Consider the following 27,071-nt stretch of genomic DNA (forward strand, 5'->3'; position numbering starts at 1 on the left):
CTTACCACTCTCTTCTACACCAGACATTCAAGCTGCAAACACTCCAGCTTTTTCTAGACTTGCTTCTGATTTGTTTTGCCACTGTGCACTATCGAATAAGGTTGCATTTTGCCACCATGCAATCCTATATAGAGTTGCATCCAGTGCAATGCAGGAGGAGAAGCCCCTTTCTGCTTGGCCTTTGCAAGTAAAACCCTATTCTGTGCCTGTTGGCTTCATTCATGCAGCTTGACAGGCTGACCACAGAGGTGGAGCCAGCTGCCACCTAATGAAGACACAGATGGCCATGATTTTGAAGAGTAAATCCTGTCCTCACCATGTTCCCAGGAAATGCTGCCTGTTGGGTAGTCAAATGCTGCCAGATAAGGATGGGTGGTGATGCTTCCTTAAGCAGTAGCATCTTCATGCCCAGTGGAGAATACATGATTTTTTTTTTTCCTCTTTTTCTTCTTTATGTATTTGAATTGTTTTCAAAAACATGGTTTGTTTCTTCCCTAGGAGATGACCCATTCCTGGCCTCCTCCTCTTACTGCTGTTCACACTCCTGGCAAGGCTGAGCAGACCAAGTTTTCTATCCCAAGCAAGGTACAAGTAGGTTAACCAGTGACCCAATTAACATTCTGTGCTGTGGAGTGTTCTTCACTGGCAAGTTTATTTTTGTAATTGGTTTCATTTTCAAAAATTTCTTAAGACTATTTTTAGTTGGAAATTCCCAATCAGATTGTTGTTACTAGTAGGACAGCTTATTTAAAGCTGATGAGTTGCAGTGGAGGCAAAGTGAACTTTATTCCTGTTGTTACAAGAGCCTTTCTACATCAAGTGCAATATATTTTATTTGCTTGGCTTTTTCCATTATTATTTGTGCAATGCAGTGGCTGAAATGGTCATTTTTCCTACTTAGTCATTGATTGCATAATGAGGTTTAGGCTGTACGGTCAAATTACGGTGACTTAAAATGTTCCTGCATGTGAACAGTGCTGTGACATCTGTGTGCATGCTCCAAAGGCACACCAAGCTGTGCAATGCACTCCACAGTGTTGGCCTTGTTAAAAGCACACGCTTGGCACTTCCCACATCAAAAGCACAAACAAGCCTGGAGAGTACCTGCAGTTCACCTAACATGCAGTGAATCATTTAGTTGTATGATTTGAACATGCCTTTAGCCTAAATTCCATTGTTGCCTTCTAGCTATGATTCTGGTGGCACTGTTACAGTTCAAGCCCATACCCAGTTACTGCCAGAGATATCTTGCTGGGAACCGAACAACTACAAGCTGCTGATGTTTGGGGAAGGGGAGAACTTCCCCATGGCGGGAAATCTACCCCAGTCTGATGTGGAGCTATGTCAAGTTTCTTTCTAGAGGCAGACCCTTAGAAAATAGCTTATAAAGCTGGTACTACTTGACATTATGGTTCAAGTAATCATACTGTGTTTTAGAAACTGGAATGTGATTTTCCTCTTACTGATTTTATCTGTTAGGCAGATATTCTACTGCCAGAAATGCAGCTGCTATACTTAATTGAAAATCATATGAAATTACTAGTATCTGTGGCTCCTTAAAAAAAAAACAAAGCCAGTGCCCAAAATGCCTTGTTTTAGCGGAGAGTGGTTGTCACTGCTCTAGCACTGCCACAGTTAACTGCTGCAGCATTAACCATCAGAAGTCATAATCATGCAGGAGTATAATCTTCATTGCAAACTGGATCAAAGTCAGTCGAACCCGTTTAGAGGAAAGTGGAATCTGAGCTGTGTGCATACAGTGAGCGTGGAGGGGTTTGCCCACTGGAAGCTGTTAAATTGTTTGATTTACACCATTTAGTATTCTGGTTTTGCTGGGCCCTACAGAAACTGGTCAAAGTCCTGCAGCCTGTCACTATCCCCACTGGCAGCAGAATAAGCGTAGATTCAGAGAAGCTAAAGTTTTGGTTTGATTTTCTCTTTCTATTAAGTTTGCTTTGAACTCTTAAGATCCACATCAAAGTTAATTTCTGGGCACGTTAAATGTTGATCCTGCAATTCTTTACCATATCACTTCAATGCAAAACATAAATTAGATTTCTTTTTTTGAGCTCGCATTTCAGGAAACAGGCAAGCATATAAATGTTTCCAAGTTTGCTAGTTTTACTTCAAAAAATACAACAGAAATGTCTCTTCAGAACATCACATTAAATCAATTATACCTAGCCAGATCATAGATCTTAGATGTAATGTAGCTAGATTGTGAAGCCGTATAAACCAGAGATGGACACTATTAGAAGTTCTCAATTATTATCTCAACTATTATCAAAAATAGAAACATATATAAAAAAGCGTGATAAAAAGGTGGAACTTACCAGAACAATTTGTCCCTATGACATTCAAATTGAAAGTGCCATGTTTACTCTTAGGGCGTGATTTACTTCACAAGGAACTGACTGACAGCACAGTATAATATTAGGAACTAATAATGCCCTGAGAGGAAGTGCAGTGAGGGCTTTAATGACTTTAACATCCTACAGAACTAACACTTCCAGCAAAGTAGTGCCTGGCTGTAAGATGAGGTTGTAAATAACACTTTAATTTCAAATGATCAGACTCTGCTTGGAAGGAAAGCTGATTACAGTCACTGCGCACTATAAAGCCTAGAGAAAAAATAAGCCAGAAAACACCGTGGCATTAAGGAAGCAGCTTAGTTGCTGTGAGCCAACAAGAGTCTTGGAATTAGCATGCTCAGTGTTACAAGCCAGATTCTTTGCCGGTTTAAAGTTGTTGTACTTCCATTGAATTCACTGGATTTGGACCAGTATCCATCAGGTGAAGATCTGTTTCCTGCTTCTTTACCAAATCCTTTTTCACAGTCCAAATAAAAGCAGTGACTATCAGTAAAAGGTTACTGTATTTGCAAGCAGTGAGACCAGAAAGAAAGGCAGTGGTGCTGAATTAAATGCATAGTTGCATTCATGCTGCAGTCTGAATTGTACATCATGGATGACTCATGACCACGTTCATGACCAAACTCTAAATGGCTGGGACCGCTGTGGCTGGGACCATCTGTGCAGTGTCTCCATGAACGGGGTATGCACATTTACAGCTGCTGCAAAAAAGCCCTTGTCTGAACTGGAAAAGGGTCCCTCAGTGCTGCTCCATCTCCGCAGTTAATGTTGTCACTGGAGCTGCTGTAACAATCACATAATCCCTTCCCTGTCCCACTCCTTCCCTGTTTGTGTAATGCCATGGCCTTAATCTAGCAAGCCAAGATATATCTTACCTTCTTCCTCGTATTTCATTAATGCTGACATTTTGTGTGTTCTTCTTTGTAGGACTCCCAACATCTGACCTCAGGATACAATGTACAAAGTAGGTCCTTATCATCTTAGTCCTAACAGTCAGGGTTGGGTAATTTTTTTTTTTCCTGCTTAACATCATTAAAACAAAGGCGAAAAAATTAATTTCTATGGTGCTAAAGCAGATCAGTTCCATTTTTTATTACATGTTATGCATTGTGGCATGTTGTGAAACCAAGTATAATTAGATGGGCTGACAGCTTTGGGTGCATTTTAATTCTACAGTAATCTTTTGACATTTGAAAATGTATTTCCTTTGTTTGCAGAGTGGAGTGATCCAGCAGGGAAAGTTGCAACTAAGTCAGTGCCACAAAAGTCGTAAGTATCATTATTTCCAGCTTTAAATCTCATTTTAAATTTATCATAAAGAATGATCTTATTTCTCCAAAGGTACCTGAAATCTAGCTCTGCTCATAATCTTGTCCTGGTGTTCAGGTCTTCTCAGTAGTCCTTAAAAATTAGCCATAAACCAGTCTTATGTTTTCAGTGCTTATTACTGTTTCTTCTTTTTAAGCATTAGCTAACAGAGGTATGTTTGAAAAATGAGTTTATTAAGCAGAAATAATGCTGATTTTAGTTGTAGAGCTTGCCAAAATTGAATCACTTTTATGCTTCTCTCATCAGATACTAAGCCTCTTACAATAGAAAATGCAACCCAACGAACAGATTATGCAGGAATTTTAACATTCATACAGTGAGAGAGAGTAGAACATCATACAGAATGATTCTACTAGCTGGTGTTGAAAAGCTGGTCTTCAGTTTCATACACTTTGAAACAGCTGAAAATCACAGATGATCTATAAATATGACAGTTGAAAATTGTGAGAGCTAATTCTCCATTGTGCTATTACCATTTTTCTTTGGTGCTAAGGCTGCAATAATGTAGCAGTGAGTTGAGACTGAACTGTTTTTTTTTCCTTTTACCCCAGGATCTCAAAGTAATTTACAAACAAGAATTAAATAATAACTTTGAAATGTAGGTTGTTGGTTTTATGGTTATGAAAATGTGTGGGTCTGATTTCAGTTCAAAGCTGCCTTTTTTTTTTTTAGTGTTCAAGCACTTTACTGAATACAGAGCTGCACTAGCTTAACTGACATTTGTATAAATACAATATATTCATTTAAAATTACTTCAAAATTATTCTAGTAGTTCCCCTCAATTTACTAAAGATGCAATTTTAAGTAAATTACTATATGGGAAGTAAAATCAATGCAGAGATACCTACACAGGTTTTAAAAATTAATGTGAATATGTTCATTCTTTGTGCAAGTTTATGTATAGGAAAGGACTTGTTGGAGTTCAGTGATTTGTCTGTTATAATTATAAAAGAAATGCAGGACTAGACTAGATCTAGGTGCCAAATCCATTGATGTACTCACCAGGTTTTGAAGGTCCAGTTCTTTACTCATAAACTGAAGTCATGCAAGTGCTCATTGAATTAAAGTTTGTTGAGTAAAGCTTTACAAAATTATGGATAAACAAACAATTTGATTTTGAAGTGAAATGTTACTTTGTTGAGATTAAATGAGAATTGGCTGGGAATGCTAATGATAAGTAGATTAATCTGCATGAATAGCATTTATTTGTGAAACTTAGTAACAAACTAGATTGTGTCCTCTGCCATTTGATTTTCAGTAGTGGCTTTTGTTTCTTAAAGAATCCAGCCAACTATACCCACTGTTCTTGGTAACGGAATGGGTGCATTCGTGTTTCAGCACATCTGAGCGATCCAAACCTAACATCAAGCACATTCCATAGTATAAAAAAAGTAAAAAAAAAATAAAATAAAATTATTGCATCTTAAAATTATTTTTTCCTAAAGTAAGTGTGTTTGGATTCCACAGTGAAAAATATTTTAGTGTGTATACCATAAAATACAATATTTCAATAGTTTGTAACCAACAGTAATAGACATGTCAATCATGGTTTATAGTTATAAGCTGAATTTCAAAAGAACAGTGCTTCAGAGCTCAGTGGTATATAGTGCATTTAATGGGACCAAAGCTCTCTATAGGAAGCCTGATATAAAACCTGAAGACACTGAGTACATTTTATGAACCAGTTGCTCTCTGTTCTGCTGCTTGATCTAAAGTTCCAGTACTATCAATCAGATTTCTGCTGCAATGAACTGCCTTCTTATGGTAGGTGATAGATTTTACACATGAGAGATCAGAGCTGCAATAAAGCTACTTTTATTTTTAGCTTCCAAATGAAGATCAGCTAACCCATTACTATCACTTTTTCTCTTTTACTGCAGAAAAATTGTTAAGGCAGCTTCTAAGAATTTCCATAGGGCTTTGGGAGGTTAGAAGGCAGTCCACTGTGAGACTTGGTATTACAAGGCCAATTTGTTTCTTTAGATCTGCGTGTGCAGTCACTGCCACTTTCACTGGGAATTACAGTACTTGAGGAGATAATGAAATTAAAGCTGAGACTGGGGAGGAAAGATGTAACGGTATCAAGTAGAGCTGGATAGTGCAGTACAAATAAACCCTGGTAGATTGACAGCTCCTGCAGTCATTGTGTATTTTAATAATATAGTATTTATCAGATTGCAGTTGTATTAAGAAGGATTTACTCTTTCTAACATTGGTCAGTTTCATGAATATTGGAGTATATGAGTGAAATTGCAGTCCATCTTATACCCAGTAACATTTGTTGCTGCACTGTCAACCACACAGCATGATCTTACCGACGTCAAAACTGTATTGCCTACCAATTCCTTATATATTTTGTCAGTGGGATCTGTTACCTGTATTTCAGGTTGATCAAATCTGACTGACTTTGGGTTTGTTCTGTATGCTTTGTTGGACACCTTTCAACCTGGACATACTTCTATATATTTCCCAACTTCTATAAGTTTATGTGCAATTCAAGTGAAACTTATGTTTTCCATTTACATCGGTCCTAGTGACAGTCTTATAGATTCCATAGGCTTTGTTAGAAATCCATAGGAATTGGCAGTAATGTGCTTGCATTTACCATGTCACAGAGTTATACCATGACATGCATGCATGCACAGCAATGCATGGAGAAGAAAGATTCTTTACCTTCATGATGCTATGTTCTGCTCCAGAATATAAGAATATATTCTCCTCCAGAATAAGAATATAGGCAGCTAAGCTGCCTGTATGTCACTACAGAAGTCAGGTATAGCAATATTGGCATCATGGAAGATCATGCCAAGGGGATGTATAGTCTTTGCAAGATAAGCTTTCAGCTGCATACTTTTAGGGGGCAGAATGAAGGCAACATACTGTAAAGTAGATTAATTGACCAGCGTCTTGATGTTGTAGGGGGATGCAAGATGCGTAACGTCTTGTCTAAGTAGAGCTCTCTGAAATACAAATTTCAAGCTTTTTATACTATTCTGGTGTATTTTATTATATCCACATGCTGGAGAATCCAAATCCCCAGTGCTTTACAGCAGGTAAAATAGAAGGTAGTGTAATTGGCATTGTGTCTAAATTCTGCACTTATATTGCATATGTAACTAAGCTCAGACCCTAATATCTACTCAAAAACCTGGAAAATAAAATTTTGAACACTGATGTGCGCACGCTTGTGTATACAGTGGTGAATTTTTATAGCTGAAATGAGGCTATGTAAAACTACAGCACTTGGCTTCCTTTTCTGTACATTTCAAATTCACTGTATGTCTCCACTGGGTATTATGCGGTCAGCTTTCAGCCAGTCTACTCTGATTAGTTTATTACGGAGCATAGCAAGCAGGAACAGATAAGGTGCAACTAATTGCACTGAGAAGGATTTTCTGTCAACTTCTATGAATTTGAGAGTGCGAACTGAGCTTGTGACTTAGGTTTCTGTTATATAATTACCATTGCAAGTATGTCATCCTCAAACACACAGTCCTTTTGTTCTGTTTTGGTTGTTAGCATTTGGCCTCTGTCCAGTTGGAAACTACCCAGAACCTTTTTAATCAAGCACATCCTGTGTTTCAAAATCATACTGCAGTGTAGTCTTGAGTAGTTTCCATAAAAGCGTAGCTAAAGAGAAGAATGTAATCATAATGGTATTCTTCACCTGTCATAAAATTACTTCCTATACTTACTGTATTAATACAGTATTAAAAGGCCCTTCTCATGGGCTCAGTGAACTACCGGAAACCATTAAAAACTTAGAGCAGCAAATTTTGGTGGATAAGAAAAAATCAGCCTACTTTACAGAGTTTTTGTTATCCATCATACTTACTGATACGCAACCTATGTGGGGGCTAGAGAACAGCTAAATACAGTGGGCTCAAAAACAAAACAAGCAGCTAAAACTCTTTACGTGATATTTCAGCAAGGACTTTTCAAAGGGGGCTCACCACTGGTTTTAGTTGAGCCGGGATTTCATTTCATGGTTCTAAAAAATTTTCAGTAAACACCAGTACTTGTCTAATCCCAAAGTTTATCATAATACTTGATGGAAGCCTGTTTGAAAATGGAAATGTGCTTCTTGACATCTAACTGCTTTTCATAAGTATCTAATGGCTTTTTGGAAGTTCTCCACTATGTCAGGGACAGCCACCTGCGAGCATGGAAAACAAAATTTGGCAGCATGTTCAAGCTATGAATTAAAGGTAATTCAAGGTTTGAAATGAATCAGCGTGAGGTCCTTATGAAGAGTAATCAGACATCAAGTGGATTTTACACCAATGATCATATATTGGATAATGCGACAACAAGTAATGTTGTTATTCAGAACATTCAAATCAAGAAGCACTGATGAATTCTTAACGTTGAAAGAAATCAGTTTTAAAACACTGGGATTCATTCAGTGTTGATGCATTATTTCCAGTTCAATCACATGAACTGAAAGTGTAAAATCCATAGGAATAGGAAGAATGTTTCTGTGTATGTATCAGACTCTGTATCTGAGTTCCAGTCACAACCCAGTCCAGCTGTAAGACACTGAAGAAGATGAAATTTTATTCCTAATTGCAGTTTTTAACTGATCATATTAAAGCACAAGAGGGTCAGTTGATCCCCCAGTGCTGATAGCCTGCTTTCTTTCATTGCATATGCTCATTTTCACTTAGTGAGTGTGGCAAGCTTTGATCATTAGACTAAGTACTGCCTGTTTGTTAGAAGTAGGAAGTTCCAAAGATATTCCCCCTGGGTAAACTGGGAAAGTCATGAATACAAGGGACTTTCACTGCCGTGTACGAATTATGATAAGTAAAACAACAGTGGCATGTAATTGGAGCTCCATTAATCTTAAGAGAGCTCCAGTGCACCATATTAAAGGGACAAATAGCAAATGAAAACAGAAGGGTCTATTTTGATAAGATGTCATTCATCTTTCATATTTACTGGTTTGTTTTGTTACTTAGAAGTTTGCTTTGCATCCTTTTGCCTCAGAAGTTCTTGGGTTTGGAGCAATGATAGTGAGTAAAGATTATAATTTTGTTCCTCACTGCTGCAGGCTTTTCCTTTGAGCAAAGTACTAAGTAATTGGCAATAAAACATACAAGCAATTCGTATGGACAGTTGCTTGTAGAAGCAAGCTTACAAAATATTTCAGCTGCTGTGAAATACGTTAAAATCCAGTGCTGTAATTAAAAGCCCTGTATCCTTGAAGATAAGCCCATTATTCAAAATAATTTCTAAATTAGACTTTTAATTTGTTTTCATTACTCAGCTGGCTCACATACAGCATAACCTCCCTGTCAAAATAGTTACTTCCTAATGTATTCTTTTCCATGATCTCTTTTCCCTGACATGTTTATAAATCAGTTTAAAAGATTGTGGGAATGGAACTAAATTAATTCTCTTATATTTTGCTGATCAATGTTGAATAATTTTTCTTGACAGTCAGAGACTTACATAATTACTGCCTTTAAGAACACCTGAAACAAACTAACCTAACTGCATTCTTGCCAGTGTTGCTGATTGCAACTCAAGTGAGCATTGAACCATTTGAATTTCCTCTGACACTATATAACCCCCCACTAAAATTCAATATTTATTTGCCCTAACTAATGAGTAGCAGTTGAAATACTTTGTTCTCAAGTAGGATGCACAACTGCATCACTGCAAAATGTATACAGCCACTGAAGTGCAACCTTTGAAGAGTGGGAATAATAGAGACAGGTAAAATGACACACGTTAACATGTTTCTATTCAGGATGTATTTCCCTGTCCACTACATATCCGTTCCCATTTTGGAAACTGGTTAGACTGCAAATCTGCCACAGGTTTCCCTGTATTTAAAGAGCTTTTCCACAGGAAGCAGCATATGTTGTACCTTCATGTCTTTAGGCCAGTCTCAAACTACCCTCCCACTTTACATTTCTGTGGGATGGAATCACTTCTGAATTCCAGTGAAACCTCAGATGTTCATTTTAAAAAACAAATGTACTTGGTAAATGTGAAAACGTAAATCAGGATAGATCAGAGGAAGCTACCACACTCTACGTCTCCCACCCGTTTTTGTGAGCTGCGCACTTGCTGATAAAATGAATATAAACTAACTTCTTGCTTGGCTTTCTGGCCACCATCATTTCGACCTCACCCTACTCCATTTTGTCGTAACTCTGACCTATCAGTAAATGTCAGGTTCAGAGCCAAACCATTTCTCTCTCTGGCTTTTTCTTCCTGCTGCTCTTTGCTCTAGTCCCTTTCATTCTTGCTATCATATCTTACTGTCTTTGTAGACTTCAGTAGCCTGAAACAAACAGAAAATTGTCACCCAGATTCATCTGCACCACGCTGCAAAATAGTCATAATCGGAAATGGGTGATAACCTTGAAAGAGGAATGGATTTTGCCAGGAATTTTGGCATTCAGTATACCAGAGTGAGCTTCAAACTCCCAATTTGTGTCCTAAATATCCTAGGTAAGACTAACAGCCACTTTTCATAATATCAGAACTTAATCCTTTGCATCTTTCCTCTGAATCCCTCTGACAACCTCAATAATCCACCACATTTTTCTCAGCTTTACACTCTCCATCCAGAGGAACTTATATTGCTACCATTATCCTTTGGGCTGAGGGCTCAGCAGGCCTCCAAAGCCTAGCAATTTTCTGACCAGAGGGCTTATTTTTTATGAAGTGAAGTTCTCACAGCACCCCATGGGGCCAGGCCATGCTCACTGTGTTATTCTCTGTCTTGGATAGCCCTTGGAGCCACAGATTCGGAATAGCTTTACCTTACAGATAGATCCTCCCAAACAGTGAAAAAGGGAAATATTCCCCACTGCTGGGATAATTACTGTTCTAAATTCCTGGAGGAATGGCTGCTTCCCTCACTTGTGTCCATGCAGCTCAGAAAAATGCATTGTGAGGCCTAGTGTTGTAACTGCAGCTTCCCAAAAAAATGATACAGCTCTGGAGGAGTTGTCTGTAGCCTTACTCCAATAGGCTTAATTAAAATCCGTGTTGCGGAAAACACGGGAGGGGGCCTAGAGAATTGGCAAATAGTGATTTCCTAATTTCAGGAAGCATTTTATCCTTCTAGATATAAATAGTAAACAAAATCTGAAGGTAGTTTAGCTTTCAGGAAATAGTCCCTTACTGGAAAGTCTTGTTTAGTACACAAGAAGATCTTTAAAGAAAGATGCTTATTCATGTACCTCATATTGACAAGGAAGACTGAAATGCAGCTGTAAGGCCGCAAAAGTAGTAAGTATCTCCAATAATGAGGGATTGCTTTCATAGCTCTTTACTTGTCAGACTCTGCTGAGATGTTGGCTTTTTGGGTCTCCCTGATAAATTACATGTATGTAACTGTTTTAAGGACATCTATGTAGAGAGAGAGGAATGCGAATCACTGCTGCCCGTATTTGATTTAGCATGAATTTCAATAGTTCCAGACAAATTTGAAAGCCTATACAAATCATACAGCTTCAAGTCTGGCTGGGTGCTAGACTGGAATTTTTTGTTAGGTCAGACCTTTATCTCAGCTTCTTTTTGTGGCTCTTTATGGGAAGATTGGAGAGGAACTGAAACCGGTGACCTCTCTTGACCTTTAGTACTGGATTAAAATTCCAACTTGCTGCCATGGCAACGGGGCCTTGAAAATTAGATCCTGACAGAAGCAGGGAGAAACTTAAAACTGCAACTGCTGCACTGAACTGAAGAAAGGTTGCTTACAATTGTCAGAGACAAGACACTTAATTGAAATGATCTGCCTTTCCCTGTACTTAAAAAAAAAAAAAGAGAAATGAAAAAAAACAAAAAAAAAAACCCCAAACAAAGCCAGAAAACCAAGTCTTCAATTTTTTTAGGCAAAAATCTCTTGCAATTCAAAGTACTTTACTATTAGAGGTGGCAGCAAACAAACCTGCACGGTGAAAAGGGAGCCAGACATGCCCTCACAAAGGTCTAAACCACCCAGACCAGACCAGAAGCAGGAGCCAGACAGTGGCCAGAGTTAAATCACAGGTTATTTTTTTCCCCTTTAACCTGACACCAGGGATCAAAGGAGACATCACAGTGACACGTCTGACTCCCAGGATCCATGCAATTATCTGTTCTATAGATGTAAAGGGATAAACATAAGCTAGATAGTGCTATTTCAGATCAAGTATGATAAAAGTTACTCATTTTCCAATCTAATCAATGCAGCAGTCCGAAGGGGATAATAGTTGAAGTCCTTCACTGCTAAATGAGGTTAAGTTGTTTTTTTCCCCATGGAGAGCAGAATGCAGCTGTGACCTGAAGGAAGAAGGTGCTGAGGGTTGCATAAAGGTTTTCCTGCTTTTTTCCAATTTATCCAGGAATTCCCCTTGTCCCAAAATAAAATAATCCTGAAGATGAGGTTGCCACACCATCTCATGTTAATCTGTGGCTTTCCCTGAACACCTGAGTGTCCCGAGGATGCTGTGAGGGCTGTGCCCCCCATCCCAAGGTGAGGAAGGACCAGAATATCCCCCCATCACACAGGGGGATGCTGCCTCCTAGCAGCCACAAGCCCCTCTTTGTAAACGCCCTGTAGCGATTGATGTCATCTTGGCACACATAAAAAAAGCCAAAAATCACGTATAGGTTTTACATATCAGATAAAGGAGTTTTCTTAATGGAGAAATAGATACTGTTGAATTAGATGCTTTGTACAGTTAGATAACTCCTGCAGAATCAGATTGCATTATAAGTACTGTATATGGAGAATTTAACAGCTATAGGTAGACAGCATTAAAGTTTTGGAAGAGATAGTTTGGTCAAAGCGTAGTGTCGAAACAATGCAAAATCTTTGCATTAAGTTGACCATATTTGGAGTCAAATTCAGGTAGAAGGAGTGCACAGAAAAATACATTTTTGTTTTCTTTAGACTGTGCTACCAAGGTGTTGGATTGTTACGTTTTGGTGTATTGTACAAGAACAGAGGAAATATTACGGGTGTTCAAAACCACAACATTTTGGGTAATGTGTTTTGTATCATTCACTGCGCTGTTTAGCAATAATGTTTATTGACAAATACTGTCCATTATCATGCTGGGTAAGCATTAAGCAAATGCAGGTTGCATTGAAATAATGTGTTGTATCATCCTAACAAAGCACTGATTTCTGGAGCAGACTGTTGACTTGATACATGGCAGAAAGTGGGTGAGTGGGTGAGTAGATGAGCAGTTTCTAACAAAGGCAAATAAAATCCACTTAATATTTCTCAGGCTCTCAGTTACATGCTTCAGAAATGTCAGACAGAAATAGAGACCACCATCATTTGAAGTTTCTAGTGTCAAATTAATTTCTAGAGTAAGTTGATTATTTCAGAGGAGTTGCTGTCCGAGATGAATCCAGCCCATCTTGTACACTTGCCACTGTTACCATTTCCTGCAAAACACCTTAATTACTGTCAGACTGGACTGTGGAGCCCTGGAGTATCAGGCAATAAGCTTGTGTTTTGCTGGGAGGCAGGTAAAGAAACATTTAAATGGGTTTTTTAAATAAGCATGAAATCTCTAAAGATGTACTGTTGTAGTGTGTGCTGTATATCAAAATATATAAGCATCTAGTTGTAACAATGGCTTTGTAAACACATTACTGAGCAAACTATGAAAAGTAATCCACCAAGGGGCTGTTTCCCTAACTCATAAGCACAAAGTTAAGAGACCAGTGCTATAAAGTAGATATGTGCTGTTAAAAAATCCTTCCTTTTATGTCAGGCTATTTTGTGTTAAGCCCAACAGATGATTCCTATTTTTATTTTTAGTTGCATAGCTTTTAATGCTTGGAAATATTTGTGTTTAAGGCAAAAGTAAGCCATCCTCAGAAAAGTCATAAATAATTCATTAGTATGTGAACATAGGGCAAACAGTGCTTAAGGGTGGCATGAACGTGCCCACATGCACCTCACATGGGCAGAGTGCAGTAGTGTCACTGCAGCTAACTTCTAGCTTTTTGTGGAATTACAAATTGCAATGTATAATGAGAAAAGCCTTCAGCATTGTCATTCCTTTCGGCAGCCTGCAGGCATGGCCTGAGGGGCAGTTGGAGCCCACCTCCCAGAGCATGCAGAGCCTCCTCGCTTCCAAACCCTGCAGTGCCTTGGTGAGCTTTCAGCGGCTCTAGAGCAGCCGCACTGTGGCAGGGCTGTAGGCTGTGTAACCAGAAGGAGCACAATGTCTTACAGCCACTTTGGAGGCCAGAGTTTCCAACTAATCTTGGCACAGCTGTCAGTCAGATGTGCGTATCACTTGCCCCCGTGTCCCCACCCCAAACCAGTTCAAAGCAGCCCACTGCAAAATAGAAAAGGCACGAGGTAAACCATGCTATGGTATGAATAGTTCTGATCTCTTGTTAGCATCTTGCCTTGTGCCTGGCTGAGGAGCCCTTCCCACCATACAGCATTCATGGACAATATCAAGAAGGAAAGTGAGATAGCAACCAGAGGATTATCTGAATTCTGGGTTGATTAAGCTCTTCTGCATTTACCCATCATGTCTTCTTTCAAAGCAAACCTCAGGGTTCATGGTGACTGCAAGGGAGTTTGCTCAGAGAGTCTGCAGCTCACTCTCAGAGGGATTTTATTCAGGAAATTACAAAACTTGAGGAGAGAAAAGGTGTTACGTGAATTATATACAAACTGGATATGAAATTAATCTGCTGTAGCCAGAAACCAGTAAAAGCTCGCATATTGCCAGTTGCAGTTTTGTAGATTGTGCAGCTATGCAAACACTGAACTAAAAATCCAGTATCACCTTCCTTCTCCAAAATACAGAACTTCCCATGCTATTTTGCTTTAGCCAAAGTGTTACATACCATTGTTATTATTATTAATTGATCTTGTGAATGAAAAAAAAAAAACAAACAACTACACAAGGATTGATACTGGTTGGATTCTTGGAAATGTGTGGTACACATTTCAGGCTGATTAATACCAGTGAAAGAGCATTCATTGATTTTGTTTGCTTTATCTCAACCAGTAGAAAAAGTTTCTATTTAGTGGACTGGAGAAAATTTATGTAGTTGAAATCTCAGATCTGACTGGTTGTGGTACTGTTCATAGAAGTAATGGAAGATTGAGACTTTTCAGAAGAAAGAGCAATATACCTTGTTACAAAGATTTTACAGGATGTTTATTAGTGTAACTATATGGTCTTCTAGCATTTTTGTGTTTTTAGAGACTGAAGGCTTTAATAAACAGCTGTTTTTCATCTGTAGCAAGTTTTTAAAACATCTATTCTGATAGGTAAAATTACTTCACATGTATTCTACAGAACACACACCATGCATTGCATTAAAAAAAGAATAAAGCAAACACAATGAATCTGTTAAATTGTAATGGCTCCCAATCGTGACAAATTTGCAGATTAAAGCTCATTGAATGCACATTTAAATGATAAATGATAATGGCTTGGGAAGAGTCATTATGATCTATTTCATCAATAATCCACATTTTTTGCCTTGTAACTACACCAAGGATGAACATAATGGATACTGCCTCATGAAAAAATATTTTGTTTATGAAAGAGAATCAGAGAAAAGAAATTCTCAGATTAACAAATTTAAGTGGTTATTACTGTTTGTTTATATTGTTTATACATGACAGATTTTTCCCATTATTAATATTAATCACTTACAGCTCCAGAACTTGTACTCAGAAAAGCGCACGTTTAGTGTCCCTCAAACTGCAGTTGATTTCACTGAGGTTTTGGTTAGCATAAGTAAGCAAAATGAAGCAGGGACGGAGAATGAAACATTGAAGGTTTTCAACTGCAGATTGTTCAGCAGTTGTGACCACCCAGTCCCACAAAGTCTGGAGCAGTGTTCAGCCTGTTTGTCACAAACCTGTCATGTTTCCCATGCAGAAACACGTGCACAGTTTCTTAATTTACTGTGTGCTGGGATTTGCCGTGCCTGCTCAGGGCAGCCTTCAGGGTTCTCCAGCAGTTCCCAAGTGCATTCAGTTCAGTCCAGATGGTGCTGATGTGTTTTGGTGCTCGCGGGCATGCACCTGTAGGAGACCTAGTGGGGTTTTGTCAACAAAATCCTCAAATTGTGCTGAAACAGAATTTCCTGCTGGAGAAAGAGGAAGGGTGAGGGTAGACCCAAGTGTGCTGTGTTGCCAGCTCTTGGCTGTAATCTCATGTGTCTGTGATCTCATGCCTCATCAGGTGAGGTCTTCAGTGGCAAGTGCAAGTTCCTGGAGGCCATTTAGAAAGCAGCAGAGAAACTCTTGTTTGGTATGAAGGGTGGCAAAGTGCACCTTTGTGGGATATTCTGAAATCAGCAGTTAACCTAAACCTGAAATTTTTGTCATGGAGTGTGTATTTTCGATATCCAAAAGCTAAATCTGCTGCAAGTATGAACTGTGGTGCATTTGTTTGCCTTCCTGTGTTGCTGGATAAATTGAATCAGTTAACAGTAAAGCAGGATCCTGGTAACCTTTGTTATAAAAGTGATCTCAGTGAAGTTACTGGAGTTGTTCATCTGAAGAACGTTACAGGTCCTTTTTAAGAGTCATGTTTATCAAATACTTCTGGGCATTTTCTGTTTCTGGTAACGTACTGTTGCAGATTAATACCATGGAGTTACTTAACAATAAACAAGACTGTTGGAATGCTGTCTTCCTAGGTAGCTCTCTTAAAAACATGCATGATTTGGGTAGTTCTCTTTAAAAAGAAATTACTTATTTCACTCTTTGATGTTGTGTAGCACACAACTGACCTTTCACCATAGATACTCTCACGAGGAGTGAACCACATCAAGTGGCTTGTTGTCTCAGGCAGTTGGTATCTGTAGCAATCCAGCATTAATAGCATCCTATGCTACCACAATGTTTTGATTTGTAGAAGAGAGACTGGGGGCTTCTTAACTTGGAACACATGCGTTAAGTAAATACTCAAGTAAAACATAAGCTTGCAGTGAGTTTTTATAGCCCTTCTCCTGAAGGCCGTACACCAAGACGTCCATAATGTCTGTGGTTGGGGTGCTGTCTGAAGGTGCCTGTGAGGGTGACCATGGGGACAACAGTGGTGGTTGGAGCTCCCCAGTGGTGCATGGGGCATGTCCCCTTGAACAGCACCCTGAGGCATTACCGCAGTGTTGTAAGTACACCCTTACAACACACCGTGACGCACTGGTCCTCACTCTTCTGAGGTGTGAGGACAACCAGTTGTGGGAGAAGCCAGTTCATCCTGCCCTGGACCTCACGAGGGTGCCCGGATGGGCCAGCGCAGCACTGGGCCCCATGGTTGATAACCTGGTCTTTCATGTGTGACCTGCTCCCAGATCCCTGCAGCCACACGAGGGGCTGTTATGGCCAGGCTAATGACTTAAAAACTGTTAATTAAATATTCCTCTTGGCAGCATGGTTCATAGATGCTTGAGGTGGGGGGAAGAAGTGTTGGTCCCAGGTGTTAAAAGAACAGCTTCATTTTTAGCCCTTTTTTCTATAGTTAGATTTTCTCAAATGACTTGCTGCAATAAACAGGTCTTTTTGAATTTGAAAAGTTCAGTTCTAAGTTCAGGGGTAGCCCTTGGGCACTGTGGTGGAAGATCCTTGTACATACTACAGAGTGATTATTGACAGAGTTTAACTTTATTGACCCTGCTCTCCTGATTCCTAACAAATTTTCTAAATGTGCTCTTTAAAATCCCTGCAGAGCACTGCAGACTATGGGTAATTCCAGAGATGCATTTGAGATTATTGCTTTATTACCTTCCATCTTTCCATCCCCTTCCCCAGACTGACTGGTCCTCTGACATTTCTTTTTTAATATATTCTAAGCAGAATAGGGAGGTTTGTTCTTCCCATAACTTTCCTCTTAGCATTTATCCAGCCCACCTGGTGTATTGTGTTGATTCAGACACTTTCCACTCCTGCTGTAAGCTGTTTCAGCAATGTACTTGCCTATGTCTTAAAAGGAAAAAAAAGTTTTTCATCAGTTTGATAGCTTTGTTATATAGTTCAGTGCAAACAGATGACGTGGTTTATTCCTGTATTGGCAACTGAGAATAGCCGAAAGTCTCTAAACTTTCTGCCTCTCCAGCTTCCCTGAGCAGACTTGGGTCTCTTCTCTCGCCATGATGGAGTTTCTTGCTGCAGGGTTGCCTTGACTCATTTTTCCCTGCTGCACAATTGAGGGATAAAAATCCTACTTGAATCAGTAAAGAAAACCTGAGTACTTAATTCCTGCACAGGATTCTGGGGTTGATAACTTACAGCTACGCATCCTATAAATTAAGTACAGTTTGTGCTTAAGAGCTTTTTTATTAGGCACTGCTGAGATTGTTAATAGCAGGTATGTCCTTTGGATTTTAGAGAAAGTTACTTGCTCTGAAGTGACTGAAAATCAAGCGATAAGTCTATCTTTAGGTAGGAAATCATTCTGAAAATAAGAAGGACAATGTGTTCTTCCTTATTTAATCTTTCCACTTTCCTAGGAAATAACTGTATTGCCTTAACGCTCATATGCCTAGCAATTCACCAACAGAATTATATGAATCTCACTTTTTTTTGCTAGGATGGCAAATTAGGTGATTCTTTTAAGGGTTAATCTTAATTAATACCAAGTTCTAGAGTTCTCTCATATGTGAGTTAATATGAAAATACTTTCTGTAAAACACTGCCTAAAAGTCAAAGTTTTGTCATAAATTTTCACAGAATATTCAAGTGAAAATTGAGAGGAAATATTTACTTAGAGGAAAAAAAGTAGGTACTTGATGTGTCTTTATGCCTCCTTTCCATTTCTTTTTTCCAGAAAAAAAAAAAAAAAAAAATCTTAGATTTAATACACAAATTTTCCCTAATGCTGTGCAAGCAGGATGTGTAGATGGAGGCACAGAAGTGTCCAGAGGAACTTCTCTGGGTGCTGGTCTTATTTCAGGTTGAATGTGGCAGTGCGGGAGGCATGGCTGTTGCCTATATAATCCTGCCATGTATCATCATGAGTCAGAAAATATTTAGAGAAGAAAGCAGGTGAAATTAGGAAATAAAACTGAGGAAAATCAGCTTAACTCTGCCCAGTCAGCGTGTTGCACCTTTCTCTGCGGAGCCAAGGAATTGCCTTAGCCTAAGTTGGCACAGTTGGTTGGTAATGGTTATTACTGTCTCTTCCTGATGCACTGAGTGCGTGGCCTGATCACCTTACTCATGTTCCTTATGAGATGGCTTGTTTGGTTGTGTAGTTTGTGTGTGTGATGCTTTAAGTCAAGACAGGTACTCATCACATCACAGTAGTAAAGAAAGGTGTTTAAATGGTACAGGGTTGAGCTTGGAATACAGTGGATGAAGAAAAACACAGATGTTGGGGGAAGATGAATTTGTTGTTAAGGCAGTGGACTGGTGCTCAGGAGAATTTGATTTTAATTCCAGCTCTAACAAGGACTTCCTGTATGACCTTTTGGAAATTGTGTCTCAGTTCTCAGTCTGTAAATAGAATAATATTTTTTTTTCCCCATTCACTGTCTTTTCACTGTACACAGTTGCTAGAGCAAGGACTCTTTTATACTGTGTCTTTGTACTGACCTAGTACAAGGCACTGTGTTCTCTGGGTGCAGCCACATGTGTATGGTATAACGCAAAGGTGTGGTTAGGGATAGGGAGGGGGAAAATAACACTGCAGAGTGGATATACATGTCAGTGGTTGAGAATTTATGGAATTTAATATGGGATGTTTGGGATAAACCTAATGAAAACATTGCCTATTATAGAGTAAGATTTTTGTAATTTCTGTGAACCTCTGTACTATAAAAGGCTTTGTAAAAAAAAATAAATGTTAGTTTAATCTCTGTTAAACTTTTAATAGGACTTTTTTACATAAGCTGGTTTTTAGCATGCATTTGGGATGAGTGCATTACCCATGAGTAGTGAACTCACAAACGAGTTATGCGGGTAATCCCAAACGAGTGCCAGTAAAACTTTTATACCACATAGCATCATCGTGGAATTCGTTTATGCCACATATTTTACAGAGGGAAAAAACACACTATTTGGTCATACATTAGAGAGTTTATAATTTTTTTGCGCTGGTGCTGTTTTTCACATCCCTCTGCCTCTAAAGCCAGGCCAAGTGAATACCAGCAATCCTAGAAGGAAGGGAAAATTAGAACAAGCACATGTTTGAAATCTCTCTGAAAATAAAGCGAGGGCCAGATTCTAATCTCCTTACTCATACCAAACACCACCTTATTCCGTGGATGGCCCCATAGATTTCTTTGGGACCATTTGTCAAGTGAAGTACTATTTGACATGTGTGGCCATACCCAGAACTGGCTCAATCTAAACAAGCTTTTTCCATTTAAGCCCTCCAAAGCTTGCTGTCTTCAGTGGTTAGAAGCACATATTTATAGTTTTTTATTGCATTAAAAAGAAGAATTCTCACGCTGCTTAAAGGGTTTGTTTCGGCCCCTTTTTAACAGACTTGGGTGATTGGAAGCAGAATCCCAGCGCTTTTATAAAGGTGAGACAGAGAAAAGCCCTCCTGAATGGGTGGCTGCCAGGCTGAGCACACTGCTTCCCACCTGTTTGATGGGTCCTGTTTGGGCAGCAGAGATTGAGGAATTTGGGCCTTCTGCTTTTGCCTGCTGGAATTGTCACCTCATGCCGGTGATACAACAGATGTAAACTGTTGCACTGATGTAATACCCTTCTCCCCATCACTTTGGCGTATTAGCTGCCATGTCCCATATTCAATTCCCCTCCCCTTGGGGGCAGTTCTTTCACCTTAGAGACTTGAATCCTGTATCTTTCCTCGTGAAAACACAGTGCATTATCAGAGAGAGGTCTTGTATCTTTCTTTTGTTTTTTCTGCTGCTATGTTAATTTTATTGTCAGGATCATAGATCATGAACTAGTAGGCATAAGTCAATGGAAGAACTTGCCTTGACTTTATGGAGAGCAGGATCAGGCCATAAATGTCCTGGGTTTGTTCTTTTGTCTCACATAAAATAGCTCCGCTGATAAAATGCCTTGTCTGATGATGGCTAATCAAGGATTGCTGCTTAAAGCTCCACACGTAACCTAGCTATCTCCACGTTAACCTCCTCCTTTCATTTCTTTGGTTATGTTGAATACAAAACAGTTATTGAACCGCAGTTATGTTCATAGAAATCATTTGATTAATTGACTATGTTCTGAACTCTTGTGACCTGAGGCTGAAATACAGCTCAGACAAAAGTGACAGTAGCCCAGCAGTGGGATGGAGTTATAAAAGAGCACCAGTAAACCGTCCATGGGCAGCCCACATTCATGTGCATGTTTATCCTTGTGGAACTTGCTAAAAGTAAAGACAGATGTCCAGCTTATCTCATGGAGTCAATAGCAATAATATGTATGGATGCTGCTCACTGTGAGTTGAGTCTACTCCTGCTGTCACTATGTATTTATGTGTCCGCAGGGAGAAAACCTGGAAGGCAGGGAAAAAAAATATTGCCAGAAATCCCTGTGGGCTATCTGAGAAGGAGCGGATGTGTAAAGCATTTCTTTCTGCATAAACATTTAGAAATCAAGCTCTCATAAGTCGGGGATCTACCAAATGTGGTGTGAAGAGGCAGATGAAGCCTGCCTTCTGGCATACCAGCATTTGCTGATTGATTTGGAATGCAGAAGGGCCCTTTTTATTTTTATTTTAAAATTTGAACCACATTTTAATACAAATCAGGTGAAAAATAAATTGAAAAATAGCAAGCCTGAGATTACAGATGTGCCAGCTTCATATTGTTCAGTTTAGCTGAGGTCATAGTCAAACCCATCAAGTTCACATCGTTTAGTGTATGGGCCACTGAGGTAATATTCAAACAAAAGAAAAGCAGTCAGAATACTGATACGCTCCTACATTGCCAGCTGGCCTCATTCAGCTGTGCAAAGCACACTGGCTTCAGCTACATAAGAAACTACATCGGTAAGGAATACAGGTTTTTAAAAGGATATTCTGTTCCAAACAGCCCATTCGTGCTCCAGCTTTCTGACTTTAGATCAGTCATAAAGAGGAAATACCTCTCTTAATATGCAATTTCATATTCTAAAATTTAAAATGTAAGAGCTATGCTAATGATGATACAGTTAATTTAGGCAGAGGAATTTTCCAGTGGGGGACATTTGTATTCTGCTCAGTGGTTTACAAAAAGCTTGAACTTCCTAGAAAGCCTACAAGTAGAATTACTGGCATCTGTTCCTCCTCCATACTGGTGATGTTGCCATGCTGGTTCCCTGAACACAGGTATAGATTTATGTAGATTAATTTGGTATAGTACAGTGAATTGCCACTGTGATATATATTTTAGAATTACTTCCTAGCACAGCCTAATGGCTGGAATCAAATAAAACATAAAAGTAGATTTATATAGATTGCTGTATAAATCAGATAAAGCTTTATGTTACCTAGCATTGGTAATGGAAGCTTTTCCTGCAAATAATATAGAAGTTGTTCATGTAATATTTTCATTATTTCAGTGAGAGTAAGGCAACAAAAAAAGAAGAAAGGAAATAAACAAGTCTGTCGGACTTGGCCACCATTAAACATCATTAACTACAATTTTGCCTGACAAGTTCTCTCATCTGGTGATGGGTGAAATGGTAGAAAAATAGACTGAACAATTGCATAAACCCAAATGAAATATGCCCTTGTATTCTAAGTGTGCACAGTTCAGTCAGTTAAAATAGAGCAATTTATTATGCTTTAGCAGCTTGAGCTTGATCTGGTTTTAAATACATCTCTCCTTTTTAACTTCTTGCTGAGTTTTACCTGGTTTGAGAAGGTGCATGATGTAATGCTACACAGTCTCAAGCTCATTCTCTCACCAGTTTACTTTGAAATAACTTTTAATAGAGTACTGATGAGGAAAATAATTCCCAAGAAATGTAGATGAGCCTTTAAACAAGAGTGAATATATTTGTTTTGTTAGAAATGAGTGGATAAAAGCTGAATGATAGAGGTAACAATACAGAGTGGAGGAAAAGGAAATGGGTGTAGTAAACTGCAACTGTGAACCAGACTGAAACACTTTGCCATATTGGCCACCCATTGCCAAAATGAGTTGGGAATGTTCATCAAAATACTCTCACATAATACAGGCAAAGCTCTCACCTGCCTGGATTCAGAGTGTGGTGTGCTATTCCTCGAGGCGGGGAATATATGACCTTTAACTGGTGGAATATTTTGGCTGTAGACATTCTGTTTGATATTATGCTGTAGTTTTCCACTTATTCATTAGATCCCTCAGCCTTTGTGGTTTTTCACAGGTAATTCTGTAATTGCACCGGCTGTGATAAATGCTTTCTTGAAATCTTACTTGAAGAAATTCAGCTCAGATTCTTTGCATGTGGAAGGAAATAAGCATCTAACTTCGTTTTTGCCCCATTGATTGATTGGTACAAACAGCCATGCCTTATGAATGGGTCATTACTTGTGCCTTTACATTAGATCCCACAGAAATGAAAGAGGGATGTTTTTTTCAAGGAATTGTGTGTGCATGTGTGTAAGAAGTTCAGAATCCAAGCGGCACCAAATTCTTATAACTGGGAAGGGGACTCTGGCTGGCACAGGCTGCACTAGCAATAGGATGATGGACTCTTTCACCTTTGGGTTACCAGTTAAAATTCAAAGCAGATTTGTAGTGAACAAGAGTCATTACACTCCCACAGCTATTCAGTGGCCTGTGTGAAATGAATTGAAGGTCTCAATCAGAGTGTAATGAACATGTGTCCAAATCCAAAAGCTGTAATCCTAATTGGCACTCTTGTTTATAGTGGTCAAAGACTGAATCGTATACAGACTGAATTTACTTTCCTTGCCCTGAGCTGGGTTAAAGACCAGTAGAGTATATCATTGAATGTTTGTGTTACTGCTGCACATGATATAAATGTTGCCTGGACTGAGAAGGGACTCCAAAATCAAAAAGCATTCATGAACTCTTAAGTCTCCTAAAAAGTCCTAAGCTAAATTCTTTTTTTCATTTAGAGAAAAAACTGCCTGCAATGTTTGTTGAGGTGGCTGAGGATTTGAGATGTCCAAACTCAAAAAGTAGGGGGAAAAATGTTTTAATTAAAAGTCAGAGAATACCAGGAAAATCAGTAGAGAGGCTGTATGTACTGTTTCTTGTTGTGAGTGGCTGTTTAAACAGAACCAGATTTCTGGTCTTTAAACTGCATTTTCCTAGAGAAATTTGCTGTTTCCTAATAAAAAAGCAAAAAGGCTAGCCCTAAAAAACCACTCAAAGAATATGCCCTCAGTTGACTGCATGAAGCAGCTCTATGATCATGAGTGTGTATTGTGATCAGAAACTAAAACTCCTTGATGGAACGAGTTTTAATTTGGTTTACAGAAAGCTTTAGGGGATATGGCTCTCTACAAATTAGACCACAGGAGCTATAAAATGAAGGATGTCCTCCCTAATTAGAAACAGTGGAGCGGTCTGGTGTTCTTCCTAGTTATAGCCTCATGGGTAGTCTCTCAGAAGTGAACTGTGGGCTATAGATGCTCCTCTGGTAAGTGTTACCTGTTTTGTTACTGGAATTTATCTGTCGTCCAGTTTTCTGTTGCCAGTTCTGAACACACCTTTCTACATGGCTGGGGTAAACTATTAGCTGAAGTTTTGAATGGCTGCTGCAAACCAGAAATTCATATGTTGCTCAGTGATTAGCCACCACTACCAGAGTAGCTTATTTGTTTTAAATACTACAAAATGGTTCTCAAACCCAGGTGACTATGGCCATCAGTTTTAGGGGGTTCCTTTTGCAGTGTATGGCTGCAAAAAACGACGCGCGTTTTCTCATTCTTCGTCTGATGAAGTTAATGAGGGCTCAAAGAAGAGGAATATAGATGGAAAACAGGCTTTATGGTAATCAAATTCAATTTCTAGACACATTTTTTAACAAGAAAGGGTTCCTCAAACTGGGATCCAGGATTTTGGACAAGAGAATAATACAATTATTTAACTATGGCTAGGGGAAAAAAAAAAAATATTGCCTGCAGAACTAACAAGATGTCTAGAGCTTGTTATTTGTGCCAAACAATAAAACCAAATTTAAGCATAGCTGCAAAAGAGCATTAGGCATAAATGCACAACAGTAAAAATATCAGCTGCAAATATATATCCAAAGCGCTTGTGACTGAAAAGCTGCATGTGGAGCTGACCTGAGAAGTATTGTGAGGCTGTGCTTAGGCAGCTGTAATTTGACTGTTTTAATTGTCGTTAAGGGAGGACATCCAGGCTCTTAATTCATCAGCATCTTTTCATGTAGACTTATATGGAGCAGGACCAATGACTGATCCAGTGAAAGCCTTAATTTACTTGTGATATATTGTTTCCACTAGGAGTTGTTGTAGATCAATTCGAGAACAATTACTAGGTGAATAAAAGAGAGGAAAAAAAAGTCCAGCATTGCTCTGGAATACAAGTAAAAAATGGAAATTGAAAATCAGTTAAAATATTTATTTTGCTGCCCAGCACGAGGTATTACTGACAAGAAAGAGCTGTATTTTTAACTGTGATTGCTGTTTAGATTTTACAAAAATATATAACTGAACATGTCTCATGACCGTCTTATTTTCACGTAGTATTTCATCCTCTGGCTTTGGGGGGGGGACTTTATGCCAAGAGAACTCACTGGAGACTGAGTGACAGATCAGGCTGTTGTCCCACATTCCCTTTCTACTAAATCACAGTTTTCTTTAGATAGAAGGTGGCTATTGTGAAGCTGTCAAACTGAGGAAAGTTAAATGGACTGAAGTGAAGGCTCGTGCTAACAATAGCAGCTATCTCTGTCAAATGAAAGCTCAGCAGACAGTTACAAGGCAATTCGGCACTGATGGGTGGTCGATTAAAAACAACAAAAGGCTAGATGAATGAAAGGGGAAAATCCCTATTACTTTGTGGTAGCAGCAAGGGGAAAACCAAAAATAAAATCAAAAGCCCACCTCACCCAACCCTGCAGCAATTGGAACAGACTTGTAGTTAGCATGACCTTCATCATCTCAGATATGGCACAATAAAACTGACAAGATTATTTTCTCTTCAAGCAGTGCTGAGGTATTTTCATTGGCAAAAATCTGGAAAAGTAAAATAAATGCAGAGTTCAAGACAGTTGAAGAATTCTTGAATCTGATAACAGCAGGAACATAGTGCCACCAGGAAAAATAACTAGGTTTTGTGCTAAAAAATTATGACTTGTTCATTTTTTTACAGTGTCATAGCTGAGATTTTGAAGGTTACCCTATAGACAACCAGAAGAGGATTAGAGAGAAATTATCTTTGAGCTCAAGGGAGCACCAATTTAAATTGGATTTGAGATATAACTTCTGCATTACCTTAGGAGATGAAAGGTAGTGTTGTGCCCTGATAGTTACCCACCTACCTAACCATATGTATCAACTGGATTAGTCTGTAGATTAACAGCTCGCACACCAAGCGCAAAGTGTATCGTGCAATTTCTTTTATATGAGACTCATCCTGTTTCAACTGAACTAATATCAAAACTCAGCAAAAGTGGGAGGGCTTTGTCACTTACATGTCAGATGTAAGGTATATGTACACTTGTTTCTCTGAAGGTAATTGTCACTAAGACTTAGCTTTGCTACAGCAGGTGTATACAGTAAGATGAGAAAGTAAAATAGTGTAAGCAAAATGGTACATCATTCCTTGTAAATATCCTGATAGAAAATCAAGTTTTAAAACCTTAGTGAAATTGGATGGGAGGCAAGCACCTAGACCTACTTGAGTCCTATGAAATTCCTATTCTATTTTTTTTTTTATTTAAATGCTAAGAGGCATTTCAAGAAATTCAGAAGGCCAAGAAAAATAGGTTTATACGCAGCATACAGTTAGGACTCAGGTTGCTACCAGCAGTGGAGCTAGGGCTCAAAATGATTCTGAAAAAATATCGGAATAAAGAATTTGGGAGACATATGTGCTCCATGAGCATATGAACCAATGTCTCATTCCAGTTATATTAGGAAAAATAATTCAGTAATAACAAATTGTTCCATTGAACTGTCTCCTGTGACAAGATACAGAACTAGATGTACCACAGGCCTGATCCAGTCTGACAGTTTCAGCATATTACCATACTGTTATTTGTCTTTGTAAAGTCATGGTGTCATTAAACTAAATGACTAAATTTTTAGTCAGTGAAATTACATTTAGTATGCATCACTCCTTGATTTTGCCAGTTGAAGAAAAGTTTGAATCTCCATTTGTCAAGTTTATTTGTCTTATAATAACATTGAGATACTCTGTCATGGACAAAGAAACCAAGTGCCAAGCCTGGTATAAATGTACAAAAAGGGATGTAAAAAGTGAGTATTCTGGAATTTTTGGCACAGAGGACCATGTTGCAAGTTTCAGGACTTTTTCAAT

At 38.8% G+C, this 27,071-nt stretch overlaps 1 protein-coding gene across 4 annotated transcripts in view; it reads left to right on the forward strand.

The window, feature by feature from the left end:
* Nucleotides 1-27,071, forward strand: part of AFF2 (ALF transcription elongation factor 2) — a 364,050-nt gene that overhangs the window by 235,579 nt on the left and 101,400 nt on the right. For 2 of the 4 annotated variants that reach the window (XM_061445967.1, XM_061445968.1), the window contains exons 5-7: nt 499-591; nt 3,300-3,336; nt 3,590-3,641. In XM_061445967.1, the coding sequence (XP_061301951.1) occupies nt 499-591; nt 3,300-3,336; nt 3,590-3,641 (182 nt within the window). The remainder of the gene's footprint in view (nt 1-498; nt 592-3,299; nt 3,337-3,589; nt 3,642-27,071) is intronic. The other 2 variants (XM_061445966.1, XM_061445969.1) reach the window with 2 other exon arrangements.

The sequence above is a fragment of the Pezoporus flaviventris genome, unplaced genomic scaffold (genome assembly GCF_033815535.1).
Source record: "Pezoporus flaviventris isolate CSIRO_AGI_PZ_B2104156 unplaced genomic scaffold, CSIRO_AGI_Pfla_v1 ptg000005l, whole genome shotgun sequence".
Lineage (NCBI taxonomy): Eukaryota > Metazoa > Chordata > Aves > Psittaciformes > Psittacidae > Pezoporus > Pezoporus flaviventris.